This window comes from Cryptomeria japonica, chromosome 7 (genome assembly GCF_030272615.1).
Source record: "Cryptomeria japonica chromosome 7, Sugi_1.0, whole genome shotgun sequence".
NCBI lineage: Eukaryota > Viridiplantae > Streptophyta > Pinopsida > Cupressales > Cupressaceae > Cryptomeria > Cryptomeria japonica.
The window spans coordinates 833,365,252-833,384,945 of NC_081411.1; the positions used below are offsets into that span (position 1 = coordinate 833,365,252).

Here is a 19,694-nt window from a genome sequence, read left to right on the forward strand (position 1 = left end):
GAAGACCGAAATGCAGTCGAAATTGCAAGTGTCACAATTTTAGGACGCTACATTTAGCCCCCACTTTAGCGGGAGTATGTATGCTCATACTTCTGGTAAAGTACAAGGAAACAACATTGAAAGACTTTTACCACGTCAAGGAGGCAAGAGACACCAAGCCCCCAGTGGACTAAGGATCTTACGACTTCGATTGACAAAGTAAAAGGGAAAATCACGAGGGAGAACCATGACTGTCAGTAGTAAGGTTCCCTCACTATGAGTCATGCAAGAGAAATACCGAAAATTTTCAAGGCAAAGCTAAGTTCGCCAAGAAATTTTCAAGTATCGTGAAGGGATAGACAGGGTGTATGCCCCCCTACGTTAAAGCGATCGCACACGCCTCAACGGGGGTGATTGTTTTAACGTAGTGATACACATAAGAGATGAGAAAGGAAAGGAGCACGTTATCGCAAAGATTTAGCCCCCAAGTGTGAGATAAACCCAAGGATAATAGACACAAAACACAAAGTATGAGGTGACTTCGCTTTCCTTGGGGTCAGTATGCTGTATGATAATTCATGTATATCATATGTATGTATGCATAATTGTTCTTCATTCCCCAATCAAGGAAGGTCACCTAGAAGAAGGGAACACATGTGTCTTTTGAGTCAACATGAGAGAGACCAAAAGAGATCTCAATGCTTTGCATCGTCCTCAAGTAGACAACACTAAGGACAACAAATAGAAGAATGAGAATAACACATAGAAGAAGTAACAAAAGAGAGGAGGAGAGAATCTGCTACGCTAATGAAACTAGTCTAGCACTCATCTACCCCCCGATCTTGCTGATCAATGTTTCGGGAAGGCAGGGAACACACTAGAGGAGGAACATCCAACATAGCAGATGGAGCTATCACAAGATCCAAACAAGGGCTATGTTCATGTTCCAAGCCACATTGTTCTTGTCTAGGAGCTAGGATAAGTGCTTTAGAAAATTTGTTAGATAAATGGTTATCAACATCAACATATTCATATTCACTATCAGAAGCAAGAGAAGTAACATTTTCATCATGAATAACATTTTCATCTATATCATTATCAAGATTTATAAAAATAGGATCTTTAACTCGCACAGGATCAAAACCATCATGCATCTTATGTTTAGGAGATTTTGGAGAAAATGGAATAATGCTTGTTGAAGGTGTTTTTGGGGATTGCAAAGTTTGAGAAGCAGCTGCTTGAGCTCTAAGACGATGCTTTCGTCGACGTTCACGCGCAGAACGATTTTGTCTAGTCTTAGTAGGAAGTGGAGAAGATTGAGGAGGAGAAATGTTCTCATCCTTATCACTTGGGTGTTTAGGTTGTGGTCTCTTAGGCTGGATAATAGGAGAAGAGGAAGGTCTCTTCTCTCCATAAGAGGAAGGAGGAGGAACTGCTCCATATAAAGGAGGAATATTTGGTTTAGGAAGAAGTCCAAGTCCATCATGACGAGGAGGTATAGGTTTTCTTTTAGAAGGTTTATTAGGTGTAGACATAGTCACATCCATAGGGATGGGTTGGGAATCTTCTTGAGGAAAGACATTAGTTTTATCTTTCAAAGGAAGAACTTCCTTCTCAAGAATGATAGGAATATCAAGTTTAGGTGTTCTAGGTTCACTTAGAGATAGGATCATATCTGTTTTCCACTTTTGATAAGATTTGAAAAGATGATCACTTCGCGGAGGAAGAGATTGGAATTGTTTAGGCCAAAAGTAATCAATAGGAACGCTAGAAGTTCTTTCAGCTGGTTTAAAGAGACTATGATTGACAGTAACAACTTCACCATTATGGGGAAATTTCAAACATTTATGAATAGGAGAAGCAATAGCTTTCATGGAAGATAGCCAAGGATAGCCAAGCTTCACACAAAATTGTTCGGATGAAGGAATAATAGCAAAGCTCACATCAAGGGATTTGTTATGGACCTCAATAGGCAATGTAATAGAACCAATTGCAGGAGAAGAAAATGCATCAAATAATTTCACAACCACATCTATTTTGTCATAGATCACTTGATTCAATTGCAAAGTAAAAAGAAATTCTTCAGTAATAACATTAACCATGCACGAAGGATCAATAAGCACTCCACGGCAAGGTGTATTCTTAATTTTTGCAACTATGTATAAAGGACCATAAGGTGCCCTGATAGTTTCACTAGAATCAAATGTGATGGAAGGTTCTTTAGGGTTTTCTTGTTGCTCTACAAAGTTAATCACATTCGGAGTCATAGACACAAGACCATCAGATGAGAGAGAGGAATCATTAGCCTCAATCGCATTAGAGGTATGAGAAGGCAATGGATCAGTAAAAATCTGAAGATTTTGGTTAGGAGGAGCTACAAATGTGTTGCCTTTGTCATTCACTCCAGAAACAGAGATAGTATTATTATCAATCAAATCTTGAATCTTATCCTTTAAAGAAAAACATTTTTCAGTATCATACCCAGGCTGACGATGAAATTGACAAAAAGATTTGTTATCAAAATAGGGTGAATTAATCTTTGCAGGATCTATTTGCCTTATAGGAGGGAGAGTAAGCACATTTTGTTCCAATAACTTATTCATAATACTATGCAATGATTCATTCAAAGGAGTAAACTTTCTTTCTTTCTTGAAAAACTTAGAAATAGGAGGCACACCTGATGCTGCATTCACATTGTTGTTGATGATGTTTTCATTGAATTTAACAGACTCTCTGTTCGGTTTAAACTTTCCAAATGGTTGTTGACTACTATCACCCTTATCACTCGGAGCCATAAGATTTGCTTGTTCCATTTGACTCACAGTCAGTTGATAATTGTGAAGAGTTGCACACAACTGTTGGAAAGAAGTAAACTCAGAAAACAGAAGTTTGTCTTGAATATCTTTTTGTAAATTAGAAATAAAGATTCTTTGAATATCATTATCAGGCACTGGAAAAGAAATTTGAGCATACAAATGCTTATATCTACCAATGAAATCAGTCACTTTTTCTTTAACACCTTGTTTACAATGCATTAAATCAATCAAAGTAACTTTAGGACTTATATTGTTTTGAAATTGTTGAATGAAAGCATTTGCAAGTTGTTCGAAAGAAGTAATAGAATAAGAAGGAAATGAGCAATACCATTGTAGGGCTTTATCTCTTAATGTTCTAGTAAACAGTTTTGCAAGCAACCTTTGGTCATAAGCAAAATCGGTACATATTGTTTGAAAAATCTTAACATGTATTAGAGGATCACCTTTACCATTATAAAGCTCCAAATGTGGGATTTCAACATGTTTAGGGGGAATAGCTCGAACAATCTCAAGAGAAAGTGGGCTCGCAACATCAAATGTGGGCACACTAAAATTAGATTGATTCATAGAGGCAATTTGTTGCTGTAAAGAAGAGACAGTTTGTGCAAGATTGTTAATGGTCGCTTCAGTCGAAGAGTTCATATTAGATGTGTTAGATTGAGATGGAGGTATTATGTTATTGAAAGAAGGTATTGATTGAGAGTAAGGTGGCGGGACGCTATGATAGTTAGTCATAGGAGATGATTGGAAAGGAGGAACACTACAAGGAGGAATGGAATGGTTGAATGAATTGCCCCCTTGCGCCAGGTTCATTTGTGGAGATGTAATAGGAACACTCATTGAAGGAATGAATGAAGAAGTCGGATTAAATGAAGGAAGAGGATTAATTGAAGAAGAAGGAGGATTGCCCCCATGACTAGTGATCACAGGGGGAATGTCTTGTATAGAAGTAGTCATTATGTTTGATGTAAAGGTAGGTATGCTAGCAATAGAAGTTGTCAAAGGAATAGAATGATTGACTTGTGTAGGAGGTTGTGTATAACCTAAAGATTCGGCACAACTCTTCATAGGCATCACGTTCGAATCCACAATGTGTGCAATACCACGCAAAATATCAATTCCATTCTTATCACTTTGAAGCATATGTTTTAGACCCTCAATTAAAGGAAGAGCTTGACTATCAGGGTATTCATGAGACATCCATTGGTGAAAATCATCAAACTGATTATCCAATTTCGAAATTTGTTCTACAGAAACCTCATGGAGAGCTTCTTCATCATTAGGAGGATTAGAGGAATTACCCATGTCCTCGTTAAAAAGGCTATTCAAATTAGGTTCCATCTCCTCGGTAATTAAACCTCGGAAAGACTTAATTCTACGGCTTTGTCTAACGGGAATAGTGTAAGTAGGGCTTATTGTTGTAAAACTCATGCACTAGAAAGGAAGAGGAAATTTTGAATTTAGAGGTAGCAATTTTCAGTAAAAGCAGCCAATCTTCCAGATTTAAGCTGTTAAATGCAATCACGACAGTCTCCCGAAATTTCGGAAAAAATGTCCGGGACCATGGCGCTCGGAGTGCAACACGGTCCTTGCAACTTTTTTCGAAATTTGCAGGGATGAAAGGTATGTTGATTTTAAAGCTAATCTGAAAAAATTGAGTGATTTTACGATTTGTAGATAGGCCAAATTAAAGTTGCAATCTCAAAATTGAACCCTACCAAGATTGTCGAAAAATGCAAAATTTGAATTTTGAAAAAGAGAGGGAAACTGAAATTTTGAATTTTATGATTTTAGAGGGAATGCCAAAAGCAATGCAAGTTTTGAAATTCAAAAGTTGACTCAATTTCACGCAAAATTCAATTTTGAAAGCGGAAACCAAAGTTGTTGTAATTAAACACTTAATTTCAAAAGTCACAAATTGCAAGAATTTGAATAAAGCACTGAAATTTCGAATGAATGCAAACACACTTTTCAAATTTAGGACAGTAAGAACACAATTTTGACACAAAATTTCAATTTCAATGATTTTTGAATGATTAGAAGCCTTAAACCAAACAATCACAAGACCAACTTTGACTGTAATTTTGAAAGTGTTATAATTGATAAAATCAGCCAAAATTCTGGATTTTAGTAGGAAAATACAGTAAGATCTAGCTCCCGAAATTTCAGAAAAAATGTTGGGGACGATGGCGCTCGGAGTGCACACGGTCCTCACAACTTTTTTCCAAATTTTCAGGGATGAAAGATATTGTGATTTTATTGCAGAATCCAAAGTTACAGCTGATTTGGAGATGTTTTGATCGGTCAAATTGTCGGACAAAGGTTGAATCAAGAGGGTTTCAAAAATTAGGGTTTTGACACTTAACCACTTAATTTTAAAAATTAAAGCACAGATATGAATTGATAATTTGTAATAGAAGGGCAGATCTGAAGCAAGCATTAACAATTAAATATTTCACAAGTTCAATTTCCAAAAAGAAAATTTAGGGTTTTTATGCAATCAACCTCTAAACTTTGCAAAAGATCAAACATGGAAATGTAATCAAGGAATCAATTTTCAGATCTAATCATGAATAATCAAAAAGGATGTTCACGTCGGGTTCACCAAAATGTAAAGCCGAAAATCGCAGTCGAACCCTAGTTGCACTCCCCTCTTCCAAATCCGAGGAGAGAGAAGGGAGGTTCGCTAGGGTTGATGGTTTTCACTTAGGGGAGAGACTTTACATTCAAAAGAGGGGTTGAAACCCACAAGATCCAATCCCACACAAGGCAAGATTGGATGATAAATGTGTTTCAAGGGGTTAAGACAACAAGGCTACCCTCTTTTGTAAAGAATGTACATAGGAGAATTAAGCTAGGAATGCATAGAAAGTGATAAAGATTCGCTTATAAACTGAGATAGGGATATAGTATGAAGCTGCGGACCTGGAATTAGCAGTAAAATGTCGATACGGCGCTGTCCTGCAAATTTGAGCAAAAGTTGTCAGGACGATGGCGCCCGGCGCCACGGTCCTCCGAAAAATCCATGAAACGAAGGGGGATCTGTTCGTCTCTGCACAAGGATTCCAGATCTTCAATTTCAGTCACGTACCTGCAACCTACCCACAGAAAAGCAAAGACGATTGGGGGGTTAGGGATTAGGGGTTTGCCTTTAGGTCAAACCCCGGTTTTGGAATTAACCAAGAAATGAGAAATGCTGTAAATGTAAATGTCTGTAATGTAAAACAAGTACTAATACCTTGTTCTAAGGATGTTTGTATCCTTATGTGCGAAGGTATAGATGTTGTATGTTGTATGTTGTAGTATGTAGTATGTAGCATGTAGTAAGTGATCTCCTCTTCAATGGTTGAATCCTTGACTTGAATGCAACACTTAGCCTTGAATGGAGACTTAGAAGGAATGCTTGAATGCTTGAATGTTTGAATCTTGCTTTCGCCTTTTTCCATCTCCCCAAATGAGAGAGGAAAATGTCGTTTATATACTTGCCAATTAGGGTTAAAAGACTGATTTTCCCGACCTTAGGCCGACCAGGGAACAATAATTTCCAAATTGCAATCAAAAAGACCCGAAGTCCCCTAGGAGACCGGGCCCAAAATAGGCCCAGGGACCAAGGCGCTAGGCGCCATGGTCCAGGAGGACCAGGGCGCTAGGCGCTCTGGTCCCACCTCCCGGGACAGCAGACAGCAGGGTGCAAGGAGGTTCAGGCCAGGGTACTTGAAAAATGCAGTTTTTAGTGTCATAATCAGGTTTCGGGGTCTCCATTCAGGTTGCGTGTTGCGTCGCCATCGTGAAGACCGAAATGCAGTCGAAATTGCAAGTGTCGCAATTTTAGGACGCTACATTTTTAATTGAAATAAGGACATTAATACCTAGTGAACAAATATTTTTAGATTTTTTTTCTTTATTTTCCTATTTTTATGCATGTGTTAATAAAGACCTTGATGGTTAATAAAAAACCTACCCAAAAACATCCTTACAACTTATTGCCCAAATCTTGAGTTTGAAATGAGAATATCGCCTAGTGTCCCCTCCCATCCCAACATCTCTTTACCCTTCAAATAAATATATTCAAAATTATACTTTTAGGGAAGCTTATAATGAGCGGTTCATACTTATGAAACACAAATTCTAAATGAAATCTTATTATACTTTTTGGAAATATTATAATAAGGGCTACATACTCTAAGGTTGAATATATCAAGGATGATATGGTTTGTTAGATGATACCGTTGTTTCTAATGGAAGCCATGGGGAGATGGTAGATAAGGTAATCATTTGTGAAGAGGGGGAGACCATTTGGATACTATCAGTCCTCATGTTGATAGAACCTAAATGAACAATTGAGTGGCAATTCCCTCTCTTTTTGTGCTATATTTAAATAAAAGTTTATATTATCTTTATCATCCCTTTTTCCTTCTATATAGTGTTAACAACATCACATACATAGTGTTCAAGCTTCTTATTTTAGAAATATTAGGAAGTGCTTGTAAATACATTACCATACTTCAAGATTGTAACATTAAGTGACAAGTGTTAATCATCTAAGTGAGATAAATATTGTAAGTTAGTTAGATATAAAGGTTAGTTAGTATGTATAATTTTTTTGGTAAATCAATGTCTTCTATTGATATTTTTGTAATATAATTTGTCTCCCATTCTCTTTAAATTTTTTAGGTGATTATATGATTTCTAAATATGCATTTTCTATAGTTATAGAAAGCCTTTAATTAATAATATAGTTAAGAATTTCATGTGAGAATATTTTTAAGCACAATATATGTGATTGTTTTTTATTAGGATAAAAGAAGTTTTGAAGGGGCCCCAAAACCCTTACAATTAGAGAGCTGCCATCTAAAAATGGACTAGACTACCTGGTAGCAAACCACGAGGTTTAGAAAGGACCTGAAACCTTATGGACTTACAAGCATCCAGATTCCACCACCCCAAGATTGCACAAATAATATACAATAAAAAGAGCAACCGCAACTAGTCAACCACCAGCCAAACATCCAAGAAACAACATTAAAAAAAATTTGGCCCAAGTAGAGGATCTAAGTCATCAAACCATAGATCTTAAAAAATAAAGAACAAGGGTTTTTCAAGTACCCTCAACCAACATGAAGGGTTTTCCCAAGCTCCCTTAACGTGTAACAAAATCTCCAGACCATAAAACACCATAAAGACATACCCTAACCAAAAACACACATTGGCCAAATTGGGCCCTTGAAAACTGTTGGCATCTAGCATGTCCCTGAAAGAAACATAAAATGTAGGGTTTTTCCAGGCTCCCTCAACATTAAGTGTGGGTTTTAGAAGGCTCCCACAACCCGAGAAAAGAGTTCCATGAGGGTTTTGATAGGCTCTCCCAACCAATAACACAAACAACAACAACCGAAATACTACCCCACACCCTCTCTCCACCTCAATAGGAGAGAGAGACACCTCAATAGGACAAGAAGGAGAGAAGACCGACTGCCCATACAACCCACTCTCGACCCAAATCCCATACTTCCTCTCCACCTCCATAGGAGAGAAAACCTCTAATAGAGATCCATGAGAATGGGTAAGAGTAGCAAAGGAAAACCTCACAAAAGAACAAGCAAGGAGAGAATAGAGGGTCCACACTAACGAAATGATCCTCTCACAGGAAAAAAAGATCTCCTTCTCCAAAGATTCAACCCCCATCTCAATGGGGGGAAAGAGAGAGGGTCCTACAGGAAGTGAAGCCAAATCAAATGATGCCCTACTCTAGAACTACTCCAGAACAACCGTTGCCCAGCAACAAAGCCTTAGAACCAGAATAACCATCTCCTCCCACAAAAGATGTCTCCACCTCAATAGGAGACTCCAAACTCATACCAAGAGGAGCAAGAGAAACCCTCACCAAAGAGAAAACCATGAAAGAACAGAGGGTCCACACAGAAAACCTGTCTCACAAAATGAGCACATAGGCCACAACTGCCAACCAAAGGAAGCCCTCCCATTCACAACGAATGGAGGCCTCGTACAATCTAACAAAGCATAAGTCGCACCAGGCCCACCAGAGAAAATAAAAACCCCACTCCCAGAAGGTTGGGCCATCCATCTCCAAATCTGTAAGGCATCGTGGGGAGTCACCAACAAAACCGGAAACAACAAAATAGATCAACATCAATCAAAATTTTTTAAACAAATGCAAAATGATTGATCAAAATTGTTGAAGCCTCCAATCTTATGAGTTTGTCACCTTATCCATACTCATAGTTCAAAAAATCTCCATAGAACCATCTTTTTATTTCAATAGAGTTCAAAATGTGGAAGACGAGCACTCTCTCATTTTTTAGCCCAATCACCCAACTTTTCTAGTTATAACATTTACTTTGTTAGGAGTTTGACATAAACCCGAAAGATAAATAATAATGAGATTGTTAGGAAAAATTGGTCACGAATAGAAAAAAAGAAAAATATTTTTTCCTTACAAATATATAATACATTTTTTATATTTATCTAATTAATAAATTTGAACATATATGATGGTCTTTCTCTCTATTTAAATACAATTAAAAAATAACACCACCGAAATAAAAACATAAACCAATTTTAAAGCTAATAATATGAATGCCATCGAGGTTTTAGCAAATCTTATGTGTTTGAACTATACTTGAATTCGGTCGATAATAATGATCTAATTGCACTCAGACTTGAGTACTTACGTTTAGGAAATTGAAAAGTTAAATTATGTTGAGATTGAAGTTAAAAAAAGATTGCATTGTTGTACTTCTGGACGTGTGGTAGACATTAAAAGACAAAAAGGAAAATACCCAAGAAAAGCAGCCCTGCGCCACGTACTAAGAAAAAGGCGGGCGGTGTTGTAAGTGCTGCTCCCACTATTTCCCGTTTTCAGACTCCACTTGATCACACCGCCCGATCATCATCGCCCCACTACTTCAATCAACACTAAACTTGAACACACCACTTCAATATAAAAATTCGTTGTATCTCAACAAACCACAAGTTTAGCATTGTTTTCTATGCGCAACTTCTCACTCACATCCAATTTCGTTGAAATATCGAAAGAAAGGAAGCACATAATTAGTGGAGCGATGAATTTCCTCCTCCTCTTCCTCCTCCTGTTAATCAACAGCAATGGCGTAAGCTGCAGCCCGCCTGTTCTCCCAGTCAAATGCGACACCAGCGGTTGCGCAGTGAGCAACGCCTACGGAATATTCCCCGACCGATCGACGTGCAGAGCCGCAGCGGCCGTTTTTCCTTCGTCGGAAGAAGAGCTGGTGGCGGCGGTGGCGGCGGGCAGCCGCAACAAGCAGAAAATGCGGGTGGTCACGCGGTGGTCGCACTCCATTCCCAAATTGGTGTGCCCGGGCGGAGAAGAGGGGCTAATCATAAGCACCCAGGAGCTGAAGCGCGTGGTTAGCGTAGACGAGGAGTCCATGAGAATGAGTGTGGAAAGCGGAGCTGCGTTGAGGGATATCATAAGCGCGGCTGCGGATTATAACCTGGCGCTGCCACAAACGCCTTATTGGACGGGGCTCACAATAGGGGGGATCCTCTGTACGGGGGCTCATGGCAGCTCACTCTTTGGGAAGGGAAGTGCTGTTCACGAGTATGTTGTGGGGATGAGATTGGTGGCTCCCCTGAGTGGAGGGAATGCAAGTGTTGTGACTCTCAATTCCTCCCATGCCGATCTCGATGCTGCCAAGGTTTCTCTTGGCCTTCTCGGAGTCATTTCTCAGGTATATTTGAAGCCGTCTAAATTAGGTGAAGCAACTAATATATTTAAACTTTAATGATTAGGTCGTTACAGATTTAATTGTTTTTGACTTTGAGCCAAGATTATACTATAACTCAAATCACTCTCAATATACATGTGATATCTGCTGTCAGATATCTAATAGATACAGAGAATGCTTAATCAATTATTAATTTATTTTTCATATAAAAAGTTCTCACTGTATTACATGATATTTATATTTCTTTAATATAAAATAATATAGTGAAGGCAACTGCAAGTACTTGTCATTTTACTTTTGACGTTTAACTATATTTTGGTTTTCTTAATATTTCTAGAGAAAAACGAATTTTATGTGCTTTTAGAAGTAGTTTAATTTTTATGACATCGCTAAGACAACATATAACTTTTGGTAAATTTGACAAGTACAGGTAACACTACAGTTGCAGCCAATGTTCAAGAGGTCTATCACAAACGTTAAAAAGGATGAGACAGATTTAGAACAGAGCATAGTGGAATTTGCAAGAACACACGAATTTGGAGACGTGACATGGTATCCCGGACAGCGTAAGGTTGTTTACAGAATAGATGGGAGAGTTCCTGTAAACCAATCTGGAGATGGAGTCAACGACTTTATTGGCTTTCGCCAAACCTTAACTGCAGGCTTGGCCATCACCCGTTCAGCAGGTAATTAAATCCTGCAACCTAATTGCATACATTATGCAATCGACAACTATTTCTTTGTTGAACATCAAGGTTTATATTAGCTAGGCTAATGAAATAAAATCTTCCTCGTTGAAATATTTCAGAGGAGTTACAGGAATCTACAAAGGATGCCAAAGGAAAATGCATGACGGCCAGGATTCAGGTAGGGGCTCTGCAGAGTATTGGTTCAGGCTTCAAGAACAACGATTTAGGGTTTTACACATATCCCATTGTAGGCTACCATAACAAGCTGCAGGCAGCCGGGTCATGTCTCAACTCCACACAAGATTTGCTGCTCACGGCTTGTCCATGGGATCCTCGCATTAAGGGAGAATTCTTCCACCAGACTACCATGAAAATCAGCATGACCAAGATTTCAGACTTCATTACAGACATTAAAAAGCTGAGAGATCTGAATCCCTCTGGTTTGTGTGGGGTGGAGCTCTACAATGGAATTCTCATGCGTTTTGTGAAGGCCTCCAGTGCTTATTTGGGAGCAAATGAGGATTCTGTGGACCTAGATTTCACATATTACCGATCTAAGGACCCCCTGGTTCCTAGACTTGACGAGGATATGCTTGAAGAGATTGAGCAGATGGGTCTGTTTAAATATGGAGGCACTCCCCACTGGGGTAAGAACCGCAACATTGCATTTCAGGGAGTATTGAACAAGTATAAAAAAGGTGGGGACTTTTTGAAAGCTATGAAAAAGTATGATCCTGAGGGATTGTTTTCAAATGAGTGGACTGATGGAGTGCTGGGAATAGGAAAGGAAGGGGTAGTTATAGACAAGGATGGTTGTGCTTTAGAAGGTCTGTGTTTATGTGCAGAGGACAGGCACTGTGCTCCTCACAAAGGTTACTTTTGTTGGGCAGGAAGAGTGTACACCGATGCTAGAGTTTGTAGATATGAAGGATAGAGTAGCACCTTATTGTATGCATTTATTAGATCGGCAATGTTAATTTTGTTAGTTTTGTGTATAGAGGAAAAATATATGAGACGAATAATGTTAGTTTTGTGAATTTTATCACTCTGCAAATCTTTATCTTGATCTTACTAAAAACTATCTTCTAATATATATTTTTTTATCTCCATCCTAGACATCTTGCCTTGGCTCGATCCTAAAAATAAAAGCATTACATCAAAACTTGAACCTGTACTTAAACAAGGATTAATAAAAATAGGTCCTACCCCTCTCATTAATCTATCAGGTTTGCCAAGATTTAAATATTTTCATATTTAATTCTGTGAAAAGAGTGTCACAAAATATTTGGTTGCCTTGGTTTTAACCAACTTTAGATGATAACAACATAAAGAGATTTTAATAATAAAATATCACAATGAAACAATCATACAAGATTATTAAATATAGATTTATCCTTCTAAACCTCTCTAACAAAAAGCAAACATGTAAGTCTTTGAACTAAATAATTACAATACAATTGTAATAGCCAAACTATTTTAGGAGATCAAACACCCACACTTGAGGGGGAATCATTCACAACTATGATATAACATAATTTGTTGAAGTAATCAAGTTCAAGTTCCAAGATTAAACATTCCACAAATGAGAATACCCAAGACAAAATATTATCATACAAGTAATGTGAAATGTGCAACTAAGTCTTACATATAAAGGCAAGGATGAGTAGGTTAGAAAGTAGGAGAGAATGTTTGGCTACCCCTCCAAAAATGAGATGTATGAGGGTCACATGGGCTAAGTGTGAGGAAACATGTAGATTTCAAATGAGGTGACAATAAAATATTAAAAATCTCACTACATGAGGTTCAGTGTAGTGTGAATAGATCAACTAGGTAGGATATTAACTAGTTAGATAAAAATACTTTTTACACTAACACCTCCCCTTAAGTGATGCTTCAAGAAAATAATAAAAACTAGAAAATGAGTCCTAACTACTAGGTTTGATGAGGTATATGAACATAAAGACAAAGACCTCGTTAAGTAGGTAGAACTGGTAAACATGATTGAAGAAGAACTAGTTTCTAAAGACCCTCTAACAAATACATATTAGGATAAGAGAGGCGAAAAAACACTGCATGAATGACTTGAGGTACATTAATCGACTAATAATACATATATAACAAAGATGGATACATTATATGGAGCTGAAATTATATATGAAAAATATGATCAAGGAAATACAAATATGAAGTTTACAAATGAGCCTTTCATATAAAACCAATAGTGAGGACGTAAGAAGGTAGGATTGAATGTCTAATTACCCTTCGAAAACTAAGACATGTTTGAGATATTTGAGCCAAGTGTGGGGACACATGTAGATTCCACATGAGATGACATAAAAGGTAAAATCTATCTTCAAGTGAGCTTAAGTATAGTGCAAATAGGCATATTAGGTAAAACTAATATGGGTAAGAATTATTTTCATACTAACACTCCTCCTTAAGAGATACTTAGGGAAAAACCCAATTTCTAAAAAATGAATCTTGACAAGTAGGCTTGATGAAGTACTCATATGCAATAAAATTCTCTCATAAATGAAGAAAAGGAGAAAAATCTATAATGACTAGAGTTGGTCTTCACAAGGATCTATAAAATTGTCTCAAAACATATTTAAGAAACTCTTATCAACGTAACATATGGGATTGATATGTTCAATCATGGATTATTAAAGTATACTCTCACACGAGTTGCCATGTTTGGTTAGCATATGTGTTTGTGTTACCTCCAAGCCTAATATTTAACTTTTTTACCTATGTGATCAAGGAATTGATCTATTGTGGTTTTCCTTCCCACCACCCTTCTCAACTTCAAAATATACTATTCACATTAGTTATTGAAGTAGCTTAAAGTATTTTATTGCTACATAGCCCTATACATTTTATATGTTGAATGCCTTGAGTGATTTTGATTAATTATATCTATTGAAAAAAGGTAGAGCCATAAAATTAGTATTGCAAGTACACAAAAAAACATAAAATGATATATTTGATTCATTTTGATAGATCTTCCATTGATATTCTTTGGCTATATAAAGCCATTGTTTTGCCCATATAACTAACCTACAAGAATATAACTTCCCACAACTAACCTACTAACTATATTATTTATTTAACAATTAACCTAAAACTAAATGTAAACCTATATGCCTAATGTAATACGCCAACATCCCCCCTCTTATTACATTAATTCGAACAAGAGTGGAACATTGCAAGGGTTTTGAACCCAACCCTTCTAGAGAATTTATGATGCACCTTCACCAATCCTCCTCACTCACCCAAGAAACACCGAAATGAATGCATCATTTGATCTCTTGATTGTAGAACTTGCAATCATCAGCACAACATGAGAGAACATAAGCGTTCCCACCCTCCATGCACAATGAGACACATTTCATTTGAAATTCCACATCTCCTCTTAGTGTGTCTAATGCATCCTCTAATGTTGCACATGAGATTCCTTTCGTTGAACAGTCCAAATCTTCTCCGAGTGTGTTTAATACCTCCTCAAGTTCTCTAGAAACAATCCCTCCTTTGATGTGCAAATCACCAACCAAACATTTGCACATGAGATGCCTTTCCTCGGGATGTCCACATCTCCTCTGAGTGTGTCTACTGTCTCTTCAAGTGCTTGACAAATCATAGATCAAATGTGATACACCAAGTGCACCCACAAGAAATCTTGCCCCCCTTTCTCCTTGATGAGACACATAATGCCAAGCCCCCTTTTTTCTTCAGGGACACAAAGAGGATTCTTCTATTGCAATGAATCATCCCTAAGTGAGAAACTAGTTTAAGATGATAAATGGCCTCATGCCTCCATTGCCTCCAACCTCCGATATTACCTATTATACTTTATCTATCCATTTAACATCTTGAATGAGTCTTTTGAGGCCTCATCAAATACTGCAAAGAGCATAATATAGGAGAGTGAACTCGATCTCCATTTGCCTTATGCATAAGACTACAATGAAAGTAGAGTCAACACCAGTTGATAATGTACAAATAAAATAATAGTTTTCTCCAACCATAGCTTTAATTGTTTGGATTTGCTCTTCTAATTCATTTTGTATTTTCCAATCAGCCTTAATGCCACAGCCATTAAAAAGGATATAGTGTAGTGTCTTCATCCTATATATTTACCAAGTGGGTCACCTCGGGATGGTATTGAAGATCATAGAGTCTCCTGGGCTAGATTTTCTATAGCGGCCACAACAACATTCTGCAGACTTGTTCCCATAATAGAAAACCCTTCGGGCAATCTGACCACGTCGTCCCCATGGCCCATCCTTATAGCAGGTCTCTCTTCCTCAGACTTCCCGTAAAAACTGGTCCCCTTCTGAACCATCATCTGCACTATCAACTAGAGGCCATGAAAACAGCACAGTGGCCAACACAGTAGCAATAGCTTTGCGGCCACCGCGAGATTAAGAGTCCACAATACTAGACAGAAAAAGGAATAGAACAAAATGTCTTAGAGTACCAATATCATTCACAAAGGTTTCCTCTCATTCCCATGTACCTATGAATGAGGAAAAGACTGAATTTCCTGTAAGTCCTAAAACTTCACATAGATCTTTGACTTGCAACAAATTTTGTAAATAAAAAAACTACCTAAATTTCCATGATAAATATAACTGCTACTCTAACGACCCATCAAATCCAGGAAATGACAAGATCCGATGCATAACAACGATTGATATGGTCTTTTGTGATAATTTTATCCACGATGTTGCACGCCCTCAATTTCTTAGATACCTGAAACTTTAATGGAGCCAACCTTACCACGTATTGACAGGAATGATGATGATATCTATACTTCAACTTTTTCACAGGCTTTCAACGTAAAAATCTGTTTGCTAGGTTTGTGTGCTTTCGGATTTGCAGAAAAATAGTGCAAAATAGCGTCCATTAAGGCCTAGATTGAGTTAAAGAAAAGATGGCGACACAGACCAAACTCCTCCTGAATGCCCCAACCTCTGCGTAGATCCCTTTTCTCATCAGAAAACTTCACAGGCAACGCACAGGCGAAACAAATCAATTATGCTCTGATGCAAGTCCTCTATCTGCTTCTATTCTCTTATTTTTCTCTGGTCACTATATGTTGAAAACTGGTAGAGCCATAAAATTAGTATTGCAAGTACACAGAAAACATAAAACGATATATTTGATATATTTGATTCATTCTGATAGATCTTAGATTGGTGTTTTTTTTTTAATTGCTATATAAAGCCATTGTTTTGCCCATATAACCAACCTACCGGAATAAAAACTTCCCATAACTAACCTACTAACTAGATTATTTTATTTGACAGTTAAACTAAAACTAAATGTAAACCTATGCCTAATGTAATATGCAAAAAGTATTTTTGAGTGCCTATGTTTCATGGATCCAAGAAATAAATGTGTATACACATGTTAAGGGGCCACATCTTAGCTGATTTAATACTATTTAATATTAGTTATTGCATACTGTTCTTGTGTAAGTCAATTAAATTTGAGTCCATATCGAGCTCTCTATGGCTAACATTAATCATGTTGAAGTCAAGGATTGAGGTATAAAGTTGACCTCTTTATTTGTCTTCTTGAGAGTATTAAGCAACACAACTTTGTTTTAGAAGAGCTAAAATAAATCTAAAGAATAGGCCCATTCTTATGTAATGGGTTCTATTTTCCTTCTTTATTGATGTTCCTTACCTCCTTGTGTTAATTATGGGTAGCTTGGACAGCTGTTCGTCCTTACCCAGAAATAACAGCATTAGTTATGGGTAGTTTTGGACAGCTGTTCGTCCTGACCTAGAATTAGAAAATGGTTGTTTTTGTCAAACAAGTATTGTTAAGATAAAAACAATTGTTATTTAATAGTGGCTCTTTTTAGGCGACACCTCATATCCAAAATTAGTTATTGGTTATTGAGTTGTCTTAATCTCAGCCGTTGGTTTGAATTAATCTTGGCCGTTGGTTTTCCAATAGAGTAGTATAAAAAGGGGTCATGGGTCATTTGGAAAATAAGAAGTCTTGAGAAGAACTTGCAGTGATAGCAAATAGTCTTGCAGTGTTAGCAAGAGGCACAATGATAGCGTTGATATAGCAGTGGAGGATATCAGCAGGAGATATTAGGAGTTTGTCAAAGTTCTGCCAGTAAGAGGCAAAGAATTTTTTTGTAATTCTTATATTGCTGAAGATTAATATATTTTCCATCTGTAGAACTTTTTTTCCCTTAGGGGTTTTTCCAGGGATGATTGTCCAAAATATTGTGTCCTTGTGTTGCTTATTTCTTTCCGTATTTTTAGTGAAGTTGCAGTTGTGTTATTTTTCGATATTCAGCTGTAAATTTATTTTCAGCAGTTAAATAATTTTTATGAGATAGGAGATTAATAATCAGTGACTGCAATAGAATTTCTACATGGTATCAGAGCTTTGTTGAGGGTAGAAAAGGTTTACCCTAAGCAAAGGAAAGAAATTTGAGTTTGACCTCTTTCGATTTATTGTTTTCCTTTATTTTTTTGAGATGGCCTCAACAGGTTTGAGAGATTAGGACAGATTGGATGGTGCCTCAAATTTTGGTGTCTGGAAAGCCATAATTTCTTTATTGCTGGAAGAGAATGGTATCAAGGAATATGTTACCAGTACTGTAGCTGTACCTACAGATCCAGTACAACTTGCAGGATACAAGAAGGATGATGCCAAGGTGAGGAGGATAATCCTTGATGGTGTCAAGGACCATGTTGTTCCACATATCGCAGAGTTAGATACAACGAAGAAGATGTGGGATGCCATTCTAAATCTGTACCAGAATGCTACCACTAACCGGAAGCTGATTCTCAGAGAAAAATTGAGGAATACCTGGATGAACAAAGGAGAAGATGTTACAAGTTACCTCACCAGGCTTAGACTTGTCAAGGACGAGTTAGCAACTATTGGAGATAAGCCAAATGAAGACGAGCTAGGTAAGAATAGCTCTAAATGGGTTTTCTGAGCAGTGGGATGTCTTTGTTCAAGTTATTAATGGACGAGACACCTTACCAAGTTGGGATCGACTTTGGAGTGATTTCACTTAGGAGGAGCTTAGACTAAGCCTTGTCAATGGAGCCAACAATAAAAGTTAGAAAAGTGAGGTAGAACAAGAAAATGTTGCCCTAGCGGGAAAGGGGAAAACAAAGAAGGGATCTAGCAAAGGAGCAAATTCACAAATTGAAAAGAAGAAGGACCTATCTAAGGTCAAGTTCTTTGGTTGTCACGAGTTTGGCCACTATGTCAGCGATTGCCCACAAAGGAAGAAAGATAAGAAGGGAAAGAACCAAGTGGCAGCTTCAGCAAGTGCAGAGGAGCTCTCTAGTAGATTGGAGGATGAGTTTGCACTCATAGCCTATATGATTAGCTCAACCTCATAGAGTGTCTGGTATATAGACAGTGGGGCGTCATTTCATATGACAGGAGTTTGAGAGTACTTCTCCAGCTACAAGGAGGAGAACACCAGAATGCAGATCTCTATGGGGAACTTGTCCAAGCTCAACTCAGTTGGGAAAGGGATTGTTCAGCTTCAGAGGGAGAATGGAAAGGTAATTCCTCTTCATGATGTGTTGCATGTGCCAGGCCTAGGTATGAATTTGGTTTCTGTATCTGTCCTTCAGGATAAAGGGTATAATGTTCTCTTTAGAGGGATGCATGTTTTGATTAAGCATAAAGATTGGAAATCACCCGTATTTATTGGAGTTAGGAGTGGTCGCCTTTATAGGTTGTAGTTTGATACTCCTAAGGCACTCATGAGTAGTAGTAACCCTAGAGATCTTGGAGAGCTATGGCATAGGAGGATGGGCCATATTCATCATGGAGCACTTAGATTGCTTTGTGAGACGGTGACAAGTGTTCCAGAGGTGAGCACAGAGCATGATGATGTATGTAAGGGATATGTGCTGGGAAAGTTTGCGAAAGCATCTTTTCCAAGGAGTGACACCAGATCTATGAGTGTTCTTGATCTAGTACATTCAAATGTATGTGGACCAATGTCGACAAAGTCTCTCAGAGGATATGAGTAGTATGTTACCTTTATTGATGATTTCTCTAGGAAGACCTGGATATACTTCTTCAAGACCAAGGATGAGGTTTTCAGTCGCTTCCAAGAGTTCAAGGCTCTTGTGGAGAACTCAACAGGAAGGAAGATAAAGGTTCTTCGGTCAGACAATGGAGGCGAGTACAAAGGAAATGACTTCCAGGATTTCTGTACCAGAGAAGGAATCAAGAGAGAGTGGACTGTTCCTTACAATCCACAACAGAATGGAGTTGCTAAGAGGAAGAACCGTTCTATTTCAGAGGCAGCAAGGGCTATGCTACATGACCAGGACATGCCTCGCTACTTATGGGCAAAAGTGTGTAGTACAACAATCTACATTCAGAATAGGGTTCCACACAAGGTACTAGGGAAAATGACACCAGAGGAGGCTTTCACAGGGAAGAAGCCAGATGATGGTCACTTCAGGATATTTGGG

General features: G+C 37.8%; 1 protein-coding gene across 1 annotated transcript; it reads left to right on the forward strand.

Annotated features, from left to right (window-relative positions):
- Positions 1-9,658: 9,658 nt before the first annotated feature.
- LOC131074288 (probable L-gulonolactone oxidase 4) lies at positions 9,659-12,221 on the forward strand. Its single transcript, XM_058010873.2, has 3 exons — positions 9,659-10,525; positions 10,953-11,208; positions 11,331-12,221. The coding sequence occupies exons 1-3, from the start codon at positions 9,806-9,808 to the stop codon at positions 12,143-12,145; spliced, it is 1,791 nt and encodes a 596-aa protein (XP_057866856.2). The 5' UTR covers positions 9,659-9,805; the 3' UTR covers positions 12,146-12,221.
- The last annotated feature ends 7,473 nt before the right edge of the window (positions 12,222-19,694 follow it).

Bases quoted from the DNA above. Each gene is read 5' to 3' on its own strand.
- LOC131074288 (XM_058010873.2), top strand. From the start codon at position 9,806: ATGCGCAACTTCTCACTCACATCCAATTTCGTTGAAATATCGAAAGAA. The intron at 10,526-10,952 runs GTATATTTGAAG...TGACAAGTACAG, and splicing joins TTCTCGGAGTCATTTCTCAG to GTAACACTACAGTTGCAGCC. The intron at 11,209-11,330 runs GTAATTAAATCC...GAAATATTTCAG, and splicing joins GGCCATCACCCGTTCAGCAG to AGGAGTTACAGGAATCTACA.